General features: G+C 32.1%; 1 protein-coding gene across 1 annotated transcript in view; it reads right to left on the bottom strand.

The window, feature by feature from the left end:
- Positions 1-18,822, bottom strand: part of LOC114332584 (serine-protein kinase ATM-like) — a 144,589-nt gene that overhangs the window by 74,078 nt on the left and 51,689 nt on the right. The window contains exons 19-21 of the mRNA XM_028282413.2: positions 16,692-16,948; positions 13,047-13,288; positions 6,194-6,422 (exon numbers count right to left, since the gene is read on the bottom strand). Coding sequence (XP_028138214.2) covers positions 6,194-6,422; positions 13,047-13,288; positions 16,692-16,948 — 728 coding nt within the window. The remainder of the gene's footprint in view (positions 1-6,193; positions 6,423-13,046; positions 13,289-16,691; positions 16,949-18,822) is intronic.

Raw genomic sequence — 18,822 nt, 5'->3', positions numbered from 1 at the left:
TACTTCCTAATAGTCCAGAAAGCCACTGCGCATCCGCTAGGAAAAATATTCCGATTCGGATTTTTTGCACAATCTTACTCAAAAAGGACCCCTTTTAACAAATTTGCATGTTGCCAGGACCAAAAGTGGGTTAAAAATTTTTTAAACGTTTTTTTTTGCATGGAACAAAGTTTTTTTTAGGTTTTTTGGATCATTCCACACAGAAAAGGTATGGGTGACTTTTCTCTAAAGTTGATAGTTTTTAACATATAAGCGATTAAAAATTGAAAAATTTCGAAATCGGCCATTTTTAACCTTCAAAAACTATGTGAAAAACTAAAAATTTGAATGTTGCCAAGGTAGGTAGATATTTTTTAAACATCGATTGATGAAATCCCGAAGAGTTTTTTGCAATACAGTATTCAAAGCTCCTTTGTTTTTTAATTTCTAATCACGCGTGCGCGACACTATTTTCCACCGTTGCATGTGTATACAGTATGGTGCAAATGAAAGGAATAAATTCGTTATTTCGTAAACCGGCGACTTTAAGGAAAAAACTCGAAACAGGTCGATTTTTATTTTTAAGTTATGATATTGTGGCATATGTGGTATACTAGTGACGTCATCCGTCTGGGCGTGATGACGTAATCGATGATTTTTTTAAATGAGAATAGGGGTCGTGTGGTAGCTCATTTGAAAGGTTCTTCAATTCTCTATTCAGTAATGTAAACATTTACATAATTAGTTATACAGGGTGTCCAAAATTTTTTTATTCAATTAAATTATTTGACAAAAAAAGAAGTACAAGGACACCCTGTATAAATAATTATATAAATATTTATATTACTGAATAGAGAATTGAAGAACCTTTCAAAGGAGCTAGCACACGACCCCTATTCTCATTTAAAAAAATCATCGATTACGTCCTGTAATCGCAACATAAAAATAAAAATCGACCTGTTTCGGGATTTTCCTTAAAGTCGCCGGTTTACAAAATAACGAATTTATTCCTTTCATTTGCACCATACTGTCGGTGGAAAATAGTGTCGCGCACGCTTGATTAGCAATTAAAAAACAAAGGAGTTTTGAATACTGTATTTCAAAAAACTCTTCGGGATTTCATCAATCGATGTTTAAAGAATATCTACCTATTGTCCTTTTCATGAGCATTTTTCAGTGCGTAACAAATGATAGGAAAAAGGGTAAGTCCGTGATAATACACATTTATGACATTTATTCTAACATGACATTTTAGTTAAATCTGACAGTTGTCACATTTTATTTTAAATTTGGAATAAAAACAAATCAAATGTGTTTCTAGCATTTATAAAATGGTATTTTCTTTGATTTGTATAGTCTTATAAATTATACAGATTATATTTTTAATATTATTATCTAATAAAAAAAATATTTTTTTTATTATGGCGCCATCTATCGACAACTAGAATAACTAGAATAAATGTTGTAAATGTCTGTAATCGCGGACGTGCCTTTTTTTCTGTCACATACAATTTAATGCGTTAGAAAGAAATCGAAAAACTGTGACGCACTGAAAGATGATCATAAGAAAAATAATACCTTGGCAACATTCAAATTTTCAGTTTTTCACATAGTTTTTGAGGGTTAAAAATGGCCAATTTCGCAATTTTTCTTTTTAATCGCTTATATGTCACAAACTATCAACTTTAGAGAAATGTCACTAAAGACCTTTTCTGTCTGGAATGATCCAAAAAACCTAAAAAAAACTTTGTTCCATGCAAAAAAATAATTTCAGGAAAACAAAAAAAATCGTTTAACAAATTTTTGATCCACTTTTGGTCCTGGCAAAATGCACATTTGTTAAAAGGGGTGTTTTTTGAGTAAGATTGTGCAAAAAATCCGAATCGGAATATTTTTCCTAGCGGATGCGCAGTGGCTTTCTGGACTATACATTAAATAGGACAAAACAATTCAATACAATAGAATTCCTTTTAAAATTTAATACATCATTTCACAAATATTTCATTTTTTTAAGCAGTGTATAATACAGTTTCTATAATCCAATAGCTTATGTTTTACTGTATTATCCCACTGTCTAAATTTAATGTTTTTTATATTATTTGAGTTAATTTTTTAGTTTCCTAAATGCAAGGGAGTTTCATACGAATTTTCCTCTTGAAAATCACACTCATATTGTCAATATGCACGTAAATTCGTATTTACATATAATTTATCGCAACAACGTGATAAATTTGCAGTAAAATAACCAGCACAATAATTGCATAACGAGTTCCGGAGGTACATGAACCCTTCACTCATAAACCTTGCTAAATAATCATTATATTTGGGGGAAGTACCGACATAAAATGCACTAGTATAAATAATGCATTATTGCTCTCTACACCTTTATATTGTATTTTACCACAGTAAGTGTTCGTGATTTGTGCAGACCCTACCAAGTCAGTATTACGTAGAAGAACAAATATTGGCATCAAACTTACTTCAGATTTTGTGGAAATTGATCATTATGGATACTTCTTCGGCAATTGCAGATAAGTTCGCTGATTTATTCGTCCGCGAGTCATTAAAACATCAACTGAAATTAGCAAACGAGATCAAAGAACTTACTGGACAAAAGATCTACGTATTTGACACTTCTAATACTTTTGCAGAAGCTAATACCGTGATCATGAAGACGTTCATCAGAGTGTCGGAGACGAAAAATAAGTTACTGGGGGTTTTATCTCAAGCAGCTCAAGGTGTGTTCAAAAATAGCAGTGAATATAAGGTTTACACGGATGCTGTCCTTCAAGAAGATGATATTGGACTGTACATTTAGGTATTTTTGCACAAATGATTTTTAATTATTATGTATCACATGGCAAAAGTATGAAAATTACTAGTAATTTCTTTGTAAAACCATTAAATAAATAATTATTGCAATTGTGGTGTGTCATTTTCTCTTTAATTGCTGTAAATCTATAAATATTACTGTGATCTTTTTAGTAAATTTTTATATTAGGGCACTTACATGAATGAATAAGAGAATATTCGCTTATTCATTCGCAAAGTTTGTGCAAATGTTTTTGCTAATATGAATAAAAAAAATTTTTGAAGGTAATATTAGGTTAACAGGATAAAAATCCATTCACTTCTATTTGTTTTATTAATAAAAGATAACTTGACCCATTAACGCCGAATATTTTTATAACCTTCATTAAAATAAGAAGTTATTATCAGGAAAGCCCGAAAGTTAATAAACACTGTTAAAATTTGTCAATTATAGAGGTGGGAACGAATATTTTCAACAGTTCCAAAAGAACTGCGCTACAAAAAGAAATCAATTAAAGAATATGGTGTATTCCACGAATATACGACTGTTTTGGATTATCACGACAACGAATATTTTAGTGTGCAACATAAGAAGTACGAAAGTCTTTTGCTCTAATAATTACTCCAGTAAACAACAATATAATTTGCAATTTCCTTTCGTTCTTCATATTTTGCAAAGTAAAATATTCGTTGTCGCGATAATCCAAGAGGGTCGTGTATTCGTGGAATGGGGTATAAAAAGAAATTGCTGCACTGAGAGGAACGGGTATTTATGAAGAGTTGAACTAAATACCATTTCCTACCACGGTGTAACCAAAATGCTTCGACTCCGATGATTTTGCAGCAGATAAATGAAAAAAAAAAGCCGAAGATGTTTTGGATGCTTTTAAACAAACTAAAAAAAAAACAACCAGATCGCCAAAGAAAGATGACGAATAAGAAAGCAACAAAAAGAACAAAAGCAGAAGATGAAGAAAATCTCTGATGAAATAAAAGGACTGAAATAGGAATAAATTGAAAATAAAAAAGAAATACCGGTAATGAATAATACCAATGAAAAATGGTGCAAGAAATTAATATTTTGCTGAAAAAAATACTGGACTTCCAACGAACGAATCTAAAAACTTGAAAATAACAAAATAGGGAAAAACATATTAGTTATACAGTGCGCTGGAATAAGTGTTACCCCCCTTAATAACTTATTTATTTCTAGCACATAAGCAAAACGCTCGGACAGGTCGATTTTTAAAATAATTAAAGTATATTATAACATCAATGTTTCAAACTTTACGCGGTCCATCTTCAGGTGACAGTGATAACCTTGAATTTTTTAAATAGGAAAGTACATCATGTGATATCTCATTTAAAAGCTTTTGAAAGACTGATTACAAAAATGTATAATACTTGAATCCTTTTTAATAGCGTATGCGCAAAATTTCGATCGAATTGTTTTTAAACGCATTCATTTTTTTTCTAATCCTGAGAAAACTAATAAGTATTTTTGAAAAATTTAAACGCAGAATAAAAGATTACATTATTACCGAGGGCTGAAAGTCCCTTAGAATAAACAAAAATTTCTTTTGAATTATATATTTGAAATTAAAAATCCGGCTAAATTTTCTTTTTTTTTTCACCCCTGTGACTTATTAAAATAATCATTATAGAAGTTCTCAGGGACTTTTGACCCTCGATAATACTGTAATATTTCATTATGCGTTTAAATTTTTCAAAAATACTTATTAGTTTTCTCAAGATTCGAAAAAAAATTAATACATAATATAGTTACATACAGGGTGTCCCAAAAGTAGCGGGACGGTCGAATATTTCGCGAAATGAACATCGAATCGAAAAACTGAAAAATATGTGTTCAAAAATCTATCGAATGACAACAAATACGAGCCCCCACTCCACCCCTTAGAGGTGGGATGCGGGTAACTTTAAAATCTTAAATGGAGGCCCCCATTTTTTATTGCAGATTTTCTTCGAGACATTTTTTAGGATTGTGGATAGGTGGCGCTATAATAGGAAAAAACGATTTATCGTGATACCATAGGTAAATTATAGAAACGGTCTAATACCTTGAGAAATATACTTCGAAATAAAAAAACAATAAACACGCGTTTAATATTTTTCAAAAACCTATCGAATAACATCAAACACAACCCTCCACCCCACTCCCTGGAGGTGGGGTGGGGGGGTAACTTTAAAATTATAAATAAAACCCCCTTTTTTATTGCAGATTTGGATTCATCGTGAAAAAATAAGTAACGTTAATTCAGAACACGTTTTAGAATTGTTGATAGATGGCGCTATAATCGGAAAAATACGATTTATTAGCGCCATCTATCAACAATTCTACAAAATTATTAGAAAGAGAAAAGATAGAGCAGGAGGATGGATTTAGAAAAAATAAAACTGTAACCTTTAAATAGTGGAATGATAATAATTGACAGAATCTTCTTTTTATTTGATGTCATCCATCAGATTTACTTAACCCTTTGCGGTCGTTGTCATGTAATACATGACACCATTACAACTCGTATAAATTTACTAACAATTTTGCCCACAGGTCGCCTGGCATGTCATACATGAAAATCGTAAAATACGGATTTAGTCGTTGGCATCTCTAGCATGCCGTAAATCTAAAGTCTTATAACTCGTTAACCATTCAATAGATGACAATTTTAACGGGATATTTGGATTGCTCGGTAAATTTCGGTTGAGAAGCTCCCATATCGGTTTTTCGGCAAATCCTGGTAAATGTTTTGAATATATTTATATTTGACAGTGCACGTGCTAAACATGATTTCATTTCAATTAAAGAGAAGTGTTTATATGGAGTTCTGTTGATTTTATAAATATTGTGTTAGTATTTTTAACATGAGTACAAGAAAATATTTAACTCAGGCAGAGTTAGAGGCCATATAGTCTAAGATCCGAATATAGGTCGATCTGTACCCATCTGCTTGCCGGATGAAACATTTTTTTATTAAATTTCATACATAGATTAATATTTCTAAATTCAACCTGTAGCCAGTTTAACATGTTTTGTTTAATTCTACCAAATATAAATACTTTAGAACAAATAGAAAAAAAGGTGGAGCTATTTTAAATACCGCTGTTAGAAATATTACACTGATTAAACGGCTACGACGACCTCAGTGCACTTTCATGTGTCAAACAGTGACGAGTAGTTCAGTAGGCATGTAATACATGCCAACGACCTGTACGACACACGACACTTTACTCGTCATCGCGCTCGACAGCAAAGGGTTAAAATACCTAATTTTGTAGGAGAACAGCCGAAATATCGTTTATAAAACACAACAGAGACTTGAACACCGAGTATAAATACGGGCATTACAATTACTGAGTAATACAATCAAAATAAACGCATACTTACATTTCTTAAAATATTGTGTAAAGTCTCTCCTACTTCCGGTTCCTCATGTTCGTATATGAAATCGATCATAGTGGAGCGTTGTTCGCAATATACAGGGTTTTCACTTTGAAGATTTTCGACGATTTGTTGACACCATAATTCTGAATAGTACAGGGCACAAAAATGATTGGCGCAAAACGCTGCGGCCTTTGCTACCTTAAGACTGTTGACTGTCAGTTCATCAAGTGGTCTGAAAAATATATTAGATAACATAGATTTTGCTGTATATTACAAAAAAAAACTAGAAATATGATGGTATATATTATTCTGAAGCTATTTTCTTGTGGCACCTTAATGCAATTTACTATTTTTCTTGGGAAAAAGCTACAATTTTCTTAAGGTACTGGTACACTTTAGAAGACCAAAAATATTTTTAACGCCCCTATGGAGTGCTATAAATTGCATTTTTAACACGTTTGTAGAAAAATATATTTAAAAACACTAATATATTCTTTCCACACCTTTTCTGGACTGATAAATACATAAATTAAAACATTTAGTAACGAACTCCATACTGCCTGTGTGCGCAGATTACTAAAATTTCAGCCTCAATGAAATCGTGCCTAAAGAAGTATAACTTCAAAAAGGCAGTATAACTATTAACTAACCTTTGTTTGTTGTTTGTCTTCCCACAAATTTTAAAACGCAACAACCATACATAACCAAACCGGCAACCGTCCACACCACAGCTGTGCTAGAGCCAAAGATCTTATACTCATAGATTTGGCCAACTCGGAAAAATAGCGTAACGCGGAGCAGTTCTGGTCGGTGGTCTATCCATCTCTCTCTACCGGCGCTTAGCTTTCTCTCTCTAGCATATGATGGCTGCCGCCTGTGTGTAACTGTCGTTCCATAACTCCCACCTCTTGGTAGATACGCTCACACTCACACGACAGACAAAGATAGCTAGACCACCGTACTTGATATCGACGTTACACCCCGATGCATTGAGTGACATATGACTAGCCTGATCTATTTTCTTTACATATCTCTGGCTACAGCTGCCATATTGGATAATTTTTGACATGTCATTTGAACATCCAATCAGAACAAAGTTATAATGCGCATGCGCCCGGATCGTACGTTTTAACATATAAAAATTCACCCTCATATTGCGCGTAAAGAAGTATAACTTCAAAAATCGTACGGCATTTGATAAAGGAATGTTTCTTACGTGACAATTTTGTGAAAAAATCGCCCATTTTTCTTCAGTTTTTCATGGTTAAAAAATATTTAGTTTTTATTTTTTGGTCAAATTGTGGTAAATTGTCACGTAAGAGAACTTCCTTTTTCAAATGCAGTACGATTTTGCGCCCTCTACAATATTAGTGTACGTGCTTAAATGAAAAAAGATTTTTTTTACTCTATAAGAGTTAGATATTAATATGTAAAAAGTTATATGTTCATTTTTAATAAAGATTCTGAGAAAAAATTTCTTGAAAAAAATGATTTTTTTTGGTCTTCTAAAGTGTACTAGTACCTTAAGAGGCCACATCAGCGCGTCCTCAATTTTTTTTTTCAAAAGTTCTGCGAACTTTCAGCAGTGCGGCAACAATGCGTCGGTAGTATAAGAGTGACAGTGACACTACGTATCTATACGTACTGTGACTATCTTAGAGCATGGAAAATTTATGGAAAATTTTTTCTCTCTCTGGAGAACTATCACGCCATCTCTTTTTCGAACGGAAGTGAAGCCGTATTTTAATACGGTTGGTTCTCATTGATGTTTGACACCACTAGTTTTATTAGTGATTTTTGTGCGATTTCTGAGTGAAAACTAGCAATTTTTTTAACTCTTTAAAATGGTGATGTGTTCGGCTTACGGTTGTAAAAGCGACAGCAACAGGAAATAAGTGCGAATTACATTTTACAGGTAAATAAATATTTCTGTTATGTGTGCGTAGATGAAAATTCAATAAATACTCCTATATTCTTAGATATTGCCTCTTAAATGGTTAATAATTTGAAAATTAACACTTCAATGTACCTTATTTCATAATTAAAATTACATCGTTAAGTTATAAAATGAGAAAAATTTACATGTAAAATTAAAAGTAACATAAAAAATCACCATTTTACCAGTGGTGTAGGTACGAAACGGTACGAAATAAATGAAATTATAAAATATATTGTGGCAACTTCGAAAATAGAATTAATAGCGTATATTGTTATTACATATTATTGACTTTTTTTGTTGTTAAACATTTTATTGCTTGATTTTACTTTGTTTATATGTAAAAAAATTATTTAAGAGCACAGGCGCAAATATTTTACGGATATCTCTACTTTTTCTTTTTTTACACGGCAAATTATATGTAGTAAAGTTTTCACTGGTATGGATACGTACATATAGTATTTTTACTACAAAAGCGATATTACGTAGGTCAAAATTTTTGACGTAAGAGAACTGTCAAAACATGAGAATGTGACTTTTCATTATTGCCATGTTTATTATAAACATGCCATGGCAATAATGAAAAGTCACATTCTAATGTTTTGACAGTTCTCTTACGTCAAAAATTTCGACCTACGTAATATCGCTTTTGTAGTAAAAATACTATAAACATTACTTGACAATGACATTGTCACCATTAACTTGAGATGACTTTTGAATGTTCTTGGATAACTGTTACTTGTATCATCGCTTAAATTATTAATTCAATTAATTAATATGATAATTTTTCACTAACTATGTATTCAGTGATTATAATAATTTATATACTATGCCATAAAAGATAATACTTAATCGAGAAAAGAGGAAAAGTGATTTTTTTAATAATATATTGTTACTATGGAATGCTTAGATAAATTTTGAATATCTTTAACAACAAAATGCTTATATCACAATATATATCCTGGTGTAGTCTCTGCTTGGGATCTTCCATAAATAATAAACAATAAATAACTTTTTATTAATTTCACGTCTTAAGGCCGCGTCCCACCATCAAATAATTTGATCAAACTGGTTTGAGCAAACTGAAAGTGACAGTTAGTGACGTCACATCCTGAGTGTTCATTGTGGATAATAATGAAAAATTTTAATTTTAAATAAAGTACAAACAAGTTAGACAACTCAATACAAAAAATTTGATCAAACTAGACTGATAGTGAGAGCACAGATTTTTAGAATTTCAAAAAAACTGCAATTGTGACGTCACTTTGACGTACTTCCTCAAGTACGTCAAGTTTGCTCAAACTGTTTGATCAAATTATTTGATGGTGAGACGCGGCCTTTAAATTCTTTAGCCAATACACTATCAATATTATTTAATAAACAACTCAAGATAACGAGCGATACACAATTATTGGATCAAAGCTAGCCGTGCAAAAAATTACGTATGTCTTGCTTTAATCTGAATTTTTATCAATTAATTTTGATTAACGTTATAAAACATAAAAAATCAGTCAAAGCCTTTAACACAGAACTTTAATCTAAAATAAAAAGAATTAACACAATTATAAGTAACAATAATAAATAAAATCAAACAGGATGCTGTATATGTCCACCACCAACATCTCTACATAACCTACCTTTTCTTGTTAAGTTGACGTGCACTGCAAAGTTGACGTAAACTGGAAAGTAGTATATCTGAATTAAGAACAGACATGCACTGTATATCTATCTCTGTCGTTGAGAGCCACCTATGGTGACAATAATTTTGGATCAAACGTTATTATTATTCCTAAAGCCGTGCCAAATATCTAAAATTGCCGCTGTCTTGTCAGCACATTCTGTTCGACTGAGTGCGTTGTACGACAAAGATAGCGAATATTCAATTTGGAAAATATTACCACTGACATGGTGTTCATTTTTTTCCAATAGGGCTTTTCATAGATTGTCATTTGTTTCGAGCTGCTGTCATGTGTCACATAATATTAATATATCTACGTCATACGTCTTTGGTTTGTATTATTGTTATATACCAATAAAGTATGTCGTAGATATATTAATATTATGTAACACACGACAGAAGCTCGAAACAAATGACTGTGAATGAAAAGCCCTATAGGGCTTTTCATCGATTGGCATTTGTTTCGAGCTTCTGTCATGTGTCACATAATATTAATATATCTACGTCATACGTCTCTAGTTTGTATCATTGTTATATACCAATAACGTATGACGTAAATATATTAATATTATGTGACACATGACAGAAGCTCGAAACAAATGACTGTGAATGAAAAGCCCTATACTGAAAAAAGTAATACTTTTGAAAAATTTAAACGTAGAATGAAGGACTAAATTATTACCGAGGGCTGAAAGTCCCTCAGAATAAATAAAAAGTTTCTTTTGAATGAGATCTTTGAAAATAAAAATCACACTAAATTGTCTCTTGGTTTTTCACCCCTGTAACTTTTTTCTCAGAATTCGAAAAAATAAATCCTATTTAAATACAGTATTGGAGCCGAAATTTTGCGACCTATGTGAAATAAAGATATCTATCATAAATCAATAATTCAAAAAGTTTGTTTTCGTCACATCCCCTAATTCCTAATCCTGTTTAATTTTGAGTGGGTATAAAAGTTCAACATACTAAAATACTGTTATTTGTTTCAATCTTTCTATGTAAGCCATGCATAATATTGTGTAATTAATAAAAATAGAAAATTGAACTAAACCTACGAGCAATATTATTTAATTATGTAGTTTTATATAGTTTCTTCTGGCCTACGCGATACGCCACTGGCACTCGTGTTTGGTTCTAACTTGGTTTTGGCTTCAGTTTCGTTCTCGTTGCGGTCACTCCAGGGAGAGGGTAAAAAATTTTCCATACTCTAAGGTGACTATACTATCAAAAACCAAGGCACTTAATTATTATACTCATAGGCGCGTTAAATGTTGCCAAGTCAGTCAAGTTCTATTTCTTGTTATAGATAATTGATTTTAATTAATTCCAATGTGACACAAAGTCTACGCATCGGATAAAAAAGTTTATTTGAAGAAAGTGTGTTTTTTGTTCTTCTTAATGGCGATACAGTTTCTTTTTTGTAATATTTTATTTAATTATGCAGGGCAGATCAACAACAGACGCAATTTTCATTATAAGGTAGTTGATGGAAAAATACAGCAGTAAAGAAACAAACGCTCATATGGTATTCATTGATCTTGAGAAAGCATATGATGGAGTTCCCCGAGAGATTCTGTGGTGGGCACTCAATAAGAAAGGACTCCCTGGTGCATATTTACAGATTGTGAGGAATATGTATGAGGGAGTAACGACTAGTGTTAGGACAGGTGTGAAAGTAGGATTGCACCAAGGCTCTGTGCTTAGTCCGTATTTATTCTCATTAGTTTTGGACCAGATAACAGCGAAACTACAGGGTAACATTCCATGGTGCTTAATGTATGCTGATGATGTCGTGTTAGTAGGAAATAGTGAAAGAGACTTAGAACAAAAACTGGAACAGTGGACAAGAGCTCTGGAGGAAAAAGGTTTACAACTTAGTAGGACAAAGACAGAGTATTTGGAATGTTCATTTAAAGATGGAGTTACTACAAATAAAATGGTATCTTTGGATGGTGAACTGATTGTAAAAAGCAATAGTTTTAAGTACCTGGGATCGGTATTACAGAGTAATGGAGAAATAGATGGAGATGCATGCAGTAGAATTAGGGCTGGATGGATGAAGTGGAAGGAAGCGAGTGGTGTGTTGTGTGACAGAAAAGTTCCAATGAAGCTGAAAGGAAAATTCTATAAAACAGCCATAAGACCGGCTATGATGTACGGAACTGAATGTTGGGTAGTGAAAAAGAAAGAGGAACAACGAATGCATGTGGCGGAGATGAGAATGCTTAGATGGATGAGTGGAGTGACAAGAAAGGATAAAATTAAAAATGAGTATATTAGGGGAAGTCTAGGTGTGGCACCAATTGATGCCAAAATGAGAGAGCATAGGTTGAGATGGTTTGGTCATGTTCAACGTCGAGACGTTAATCATCCAATACGAAGAGTAGCTGAAGTGCAGATTCCTGGAAGGAGTAGGAGAGGAAGACCAAAGAAGACGTGGGGGGAGACGATTAGGCAGGACATGTTGGTAAAGGGGATTAATATTGATATGACCCAGGATAGAATTGTGTGGAGAAATGCAATTAGGGAAGCCGACCCCGCATAGGGATAAGGCAAAGAGAATGATGATATAGAGTAATTTCTACATACTAACATATTTCTCAAAATTGGGCTCTGTAGCGTGATTCTTTAGTATATTACATATTATATGTGTGCTAAATATCTCGACAAAATATTCAAAATTAAAGCTGCAATCTTGGAACGCGTTTTCCGCGCGGTGATATTGCCTCTAAATGTTAATGTTCAACAAACAAGATTCTCAGTCAAAATGACGATTGGCACCGTGACATTGACATTAAACGTATAAACTATCAATTCTTAATGTTATGTCACTTATAAGTGTTTAAATAGTGAAAATGATTATAAAAATGGATAAAACACATTAAAAAAGTCATGATAATTCTCATAGAAAACGAAGTCCCACCAGATGATTCCCATGGGAAATGTTTAGCAATCCTTTCTTGAATTTTATGAGAGATTTCGTAGGTCCGATAAACAACATTTAACAGTAACTAAGTTAGTGAGAAGAGGAGCCCAAATTTGGAGACATATGAGCGAAAAAGACTATGTTTGATTCCTTTTTGTAAATTTTAAAATCAATTAGTGTTGTTTAATATAATCAAAATTTAACCCTCACGCACAAGTTGTTCGTACAACTTCTGTGAGAAACTGAGTCTATTTTTACTATGTATAATTATTTGCAACAAATAAACTCCATTATTATTATATATTCTAAAGCCTACCTGGATTTGTAAGGATTGCAATTTTTCATTAGACGTACATAATTCACCACGTTCAGCATACATTTAACAGATTTTTTGTTGACTGCGATTAATTCTTCTTTTGTGTTTTCTCGTACTGTCAATCTCCAATGCTCAGAGAAAAAGTACTCGATATTTTTGGACAATGTGGTGATTACTGATCTATGGCCAACCGACACTAATAAATTCACTACAAGTGGTAACAGATGTTCAGAGAATTCGACCTGAAATAACAAACATTGTGTATTTAGTAATGGAAATCGTTACAGTCTATACCGTAAATTATAAAATAAAATTTATTTGCGTAGCATAATTTTTAGCAAAATATTACAAAGAGGTGAAAAGAATACTTCGAGGAAACCTAAATGCAGACAATGAAAATGAACAAAACGAGACAATATACTATTCAGCGGAGCAGCACATTAAAAATCCCAGTTATGAAGCAGTAGTTCAGATAATACAGAAACTACAAAACAATAAAGGATTATGGACTATGGACAAAACATGGAGGATCCCAACTCTGGGGAAGAATGCATTATCTAATAATGATAATATGCACCAAGGAGCAAATGCCGGAAGAATGGGCAGTTATAAGGCAGCTTTATACAGCCAATATTATAAGAAAGGAGATCATTAGAGCGATACATAATTCGTTTTTATATTATCTATAATACAGGGTGATTGATTAGTGGGGTAAAGCTCAATAGATCCGTTATAATAATAGATAGCAATAAAAGTTAATAACAAAAAGTTTAGCCACCTTTGAGCTTCACATTACAAAATTAGTTAGAATGTTACAGGATGTTCGGTAACACAGTGGCAGACCAAACTTATGTTTTTTTAAATGGAACACCCTATATTTTATTTTAAATTCGAAATCCTTTTAACTTCTCCATCAAAAAAATATAAAGGTTTGTCATGTTTTACAGGGTATTTACAAAGTTATAACCAATTTTATATGAAAATCGTAACAAGTTCAACTGCCTGTATAAATAAAAATAAGCAAAACAGCAATGGTTTATTAATGCCATATTTTTTTACGTATTGTCAAAATTTTCAGGAATGATTGATATTGCTAATTTTCTTTATATCAAATACAGGGTGAGTCAAAACGCAAGTACATTTTCTCAGTTATTTTAAATGGAACACCCTGTATTTTATAGCACTATTGAAAAGTACCATTACTGTACTTTAATTTTTAGATAACATTCCCTATGTCTAAATTTATTAGTTTTCGAGATATTTTCATTTTTCAAGGGACCAGTAGCGTGGCCACCCAAATTACCAGAATTACTGGACTGATTTTTTTGGGGTTACGATAATAATGAAGTTTATAAAATACCTCCAACAACAAGGGATGGGATGAAAAATAGAATACAAATTGTATTTCGATGTGTTAATTTACAAATGCTTTGTAGAGTAAGTAGTATCAATGATAGTTTTTAGGCATGCATAAATGTGTTAGGAGGTAATTTTGAACACCTCATGTAATTAAAAATTAAAAATATTTTATTAAAAGTAGCTTCTAATTATTTCAAACATGTTTAGTTTAAAATGTATTACTGATAAATTATTTTTCGTTCTTTATATTTGTTACATTGTTATATTTACATACAAAAGTAGTGTTTAATTGTCTTCACAAAATGTTGTCTTTTGTGTTTGTGTGTTTTTTTTTTGTAAAATTTATTACTAATTTTCTTTCGTTATTTACATAAAAAACTAGTTTTTAATTGTTTCAAAAATGATGCATGTTGTGGTTGTGTTTTTTATTTTTTGTAAAATGTATAACTAATAAATTATTTTTATTTCTTTATTTGCTACATTGTTACTGGATTGATAATCAGTAATCGTCAACTGTCAATTCAGTCATGGCTTACTTAAAATTTAGACACCTAAAATAATTTGCTCTGAAAAATGAAAATATCTCGAAAACTAATAAATTTGGACATAGGGAATGTTATATAAAAATTAAAGTACAGTAATGTTACTTTTCAATAATTATATAAAATACAGGGTTTCCATTTAACACTACTGAGAAAATAATGTACTGGCGTTTTGACTCACCCAGTATTTGATATAAAGAAAATTAGCAATGTCAATCATTCTTAAAAATTTTGACAATAAATAAAAAACTATGGCATTAATAAACCATTGCTGTTGTGCTTATTTTTATTTATACAGGTACTTGAACTTGTTACGATTTTCATACAAAATCGGTTATAACTTTGTAAATACCCTGTATAACATAACAAACCTTTATATTTTTGTGATGGAGAAGTTAACAGGATTTCGAATATAAAATAAAATATAGGGTGTTCCATTTAAAAAAACATAAGTTTGGTCTACCATTGTGTTATCTAACAACCTGTAACATTCTAACTAATTTTGTAATGTGAAGCTCAAAGTTGGCTACAATTTTTGTCTATTACTATAGCGGATCTATTGAGCTTTACCCCACTAATCAATCACCCTGTAGATTGTTAGAATACTCCGAGAATATAATCGGTGATTATCAAAATGGATTCACACCAAATAGGCCAAATAGCCAATATATCATACTAAAAACGATTCAGGAAAAAGTTTGTGAATACGACATCATGGAACTATATAATATGTATATAGACTTTAATAGTGTAGCTTTTGATAGTGTAAAAAGAAACAAAATGCCGGAAGATGACCTGAAGACAAAAAAAAAAGGAAGACCTAGAACTAGACATTTGGATGTCCTGGAAGACGACCTGAAAACTATTAATGTAATACAATGGAGGAGAAGGGCACAAGACAGGTCTGAATGGAAGTATAGCTGGTTCTTAAAAAAACTGATACGACTCTTAAAGCGTATTTTGTAGAAAATTGAGCAGTGTATTTTGAAGGATAAATATTATCATTTACATACTGTCACTGTCACTGCCAAATCTTAAAATTTGTCAGATAACTTATTCTGTTCAACTTCAAAAAATGGCTCCACATGCTAGTAAAGAACCAAAAGCAAGAATTGTAACGAAGTTAGAAGATGGTTGGTCACTAATATTAATAAAAGATGGAGAGAACAAGAAACTCTCGAAAGAAAGCAAGGTTCTGGAAGACCAAAAATACCTACCGCTCATGAAGATAGTACGCTTTTGGAGAGATTAGAAGAGAATCCTTTTGAATATGAGAAAACTGCAAGAATTATGCCACAGTTTCATTAGTTAAGTCGTTTGTTTTATTCCTTAATAATAATAAAAATAATAACAACATCTCTATTTTATGTAAAAACATATCATTTATATATTCTTTATAAAATGCAGAAATTCAAAATAATATCAAAATTTAGACCTTAATAATTATAACAATTTATGAATTAACATAATATGTAATGAGTTGTTTGTTTTTTGTTTGTTTGTCATAATAAATATAATAAATGTCAGACCAATCAAATAAACTGCTCAAAATGATCAAATCTTACTAAGAGTCCTATCAGTTTTTTTAGGAACCAGCTGTACATAGCCAGACAGGCAAAGACCCATCCAGAGTTATGGTGCCAAAAGAAGAAGCATGATTTTTAGCAGTTCATTAGTGGTTAACAAAGTCACTTACCGTTTGTACAATACCAAGTTACAAAAATAAACGATATAAATAACTTACCTTAGATTTGCAAATTTCTTTAAGTCCATTTAAAAAGTCATTAGAGACAAAAGTCTCTAACATACTTGAGATTAATAAATTTATCCAAGAATTGTGGGTAACATTCTGCCGTGGACACCAAAGTTCGTCCGAGTCAATTTTTTCTATAAATCCGTTTAAATCAACATTAACTTTTTGAGGTCGCGAGGAAGATGTAGGATAATATGGAATGACGTAATTTTTGTTTATAGGACCGTAGCCCAAGTCAGCACCTTCACCTGAAAATGACGTTAAATTAGACTCAACAAATTATTTACAGAAAAAAAAAAAAGAATAGTGTGTGTACTTTGTACGCACGTAAGAAGTTATACTTCTATTATATGATTTGAACGAAATAAATATACTTTCGAACAGTTTATTTATATTTTATTTAAAGATTAAACTAATTTTTACGTACTACTGTCCAAAATTTTTTATTAAAACAATACCAACAATTAAAAAAAAATTAGAAAACACCCGGATTCGAACCGGGGACCTCTTGATCTCCAGTCGAACGCTCTACCACTGAGCTATACTCCTTTTGTTTGTGCGGGTGCGGACTACAAGATTTCTCAGACATAGTGTCAAATAGACCAAGTGAAGTATAAAAATACTTTAAATATTAGGTACTTATTATTCCCGAGGTAGACAAATCTAAAGATACAAAAATTATAATACTTAAATATATACTAAAGAAGTATAACTTCAAAAAATATCTTAGTATATTTTTCCACAATTTTTCTTCTTATTGTCATCCTTAGACTGCTTTTGTAAAGATTTAGACCAAACCGCAGCTGCATAGACCAAGTCCTAGCACTGACTAACTACATATATAGAAACAGCTGATTTTGAAACAAAGTTGTTCCAAAAACAACTAAAAATAACTACTGGTTTCATTGACTTTCAACAGGGTACGATACTGTGTGGAGGCAAGGTGTAATAAATAAATTAATGCCTGCGATTTCATGAAGAAAGATCGATGATGTCAGTGTTTAAGGTTCCTTCTACGTAACTGGCCCGCTCCTTCTTGTAGATCCCAAGGATGTGTCGTTAGGCTACCAATGAAAATTTGGTGGGTTTAAAAAGATTCAACCCTCATCTCTGGGCTCGTGGCCTCTGTAAAGTGCCCTATAATTTACAAAGATGAATATCTAATTTCTAAAGGAAGTTAGGTTCTCTCTTTACATTAAAGCTGCGTAGTAAGTTCTCTCTCATTGGAGGCTGTAAAAAAATACACAGTCAGATCCCAATGTGACCAAAAAAGTGAAGAAAAAAAGGTACAATCGTACCAAATTCCTGGTCTTCCTGGTAAAAATAATACTCCCGTTACTTAATTGTTGCTGAGAGATAATGTTTTCTCATCGTTTTCTTTAAATACAATTCATGCACAATGCATATTGCTGTACCTATATTTTTGAAACTTGTAACGGGTGCAAAGGTCATTAGTATTATCTAATCACTGACTTCCGCTACGCCCTGTATGTTAGATTCGTTGAATTCATTTTTGTTTTCAGAGATTGTTGAGTTCTCGCAAATCTATCGCTTTGGAGGTGTGTAGGTATGACGTAATTTGTTTCTCACAGTATTGAATCGATAAATTCTTATTTCCTCGAGTGTTTCTCATAAAGCTTCGGTATTACGTAGTTTTTCTCGATTCTCATGCGTGTTCGTATCTCTATTTTTTAATTTATCTAACAACCGACAAAGGAATTTTGGTCATAATTCTTTAATAAGTAGAGTATTTGTTTGTCTTCGGCTAAATATCAAAATAATTTAATGTTTTTGTGAGACAGAATTCTTTCCACTTGAGTTGGAATGTCGATAAGAGGCTCTGAGTGAGTTTGTGAAAGTGAGTGGTTTCTTATTGGTTGGGAAGAAGAATTATAGCTTCAGTGGGATGTTCTTATTATCATTCTCTCGCTATCTTATTGGCAGAAAAATATTTGGTCTATGCTTATTCGATTAAGTATCTGATGGTCGCCATTGGGAGTGTAAATTTCTGATTTTTTGAAAGGGCGTTTTTGTTGAGGAATCTGGTCGAGGTTAGAGTCGGAGAGGGAGTTAGTTCGGAGGTGCCGTGAAAACATTCAGTTTTGGTTAGAGCTGTCGACAA

This window comes from Diabrotica virgifera, chromosome 5 (assembly GCF_917563875.1).
Source record: "Diabrotica virgifera virgifera chromosome 5, PGI_DIABVI_V3a".
In the NCBI taxonomy this organism is placed as follows: Eukaryota; Metazoa; Arthropoda; class Insecta; order Coleoptera; family Chrysomelidae; genus Diabrotica; species Diabrotica virgifera.
This window is presented reverse-complemented; position numbering and strand designations above follow the sequence as displayed.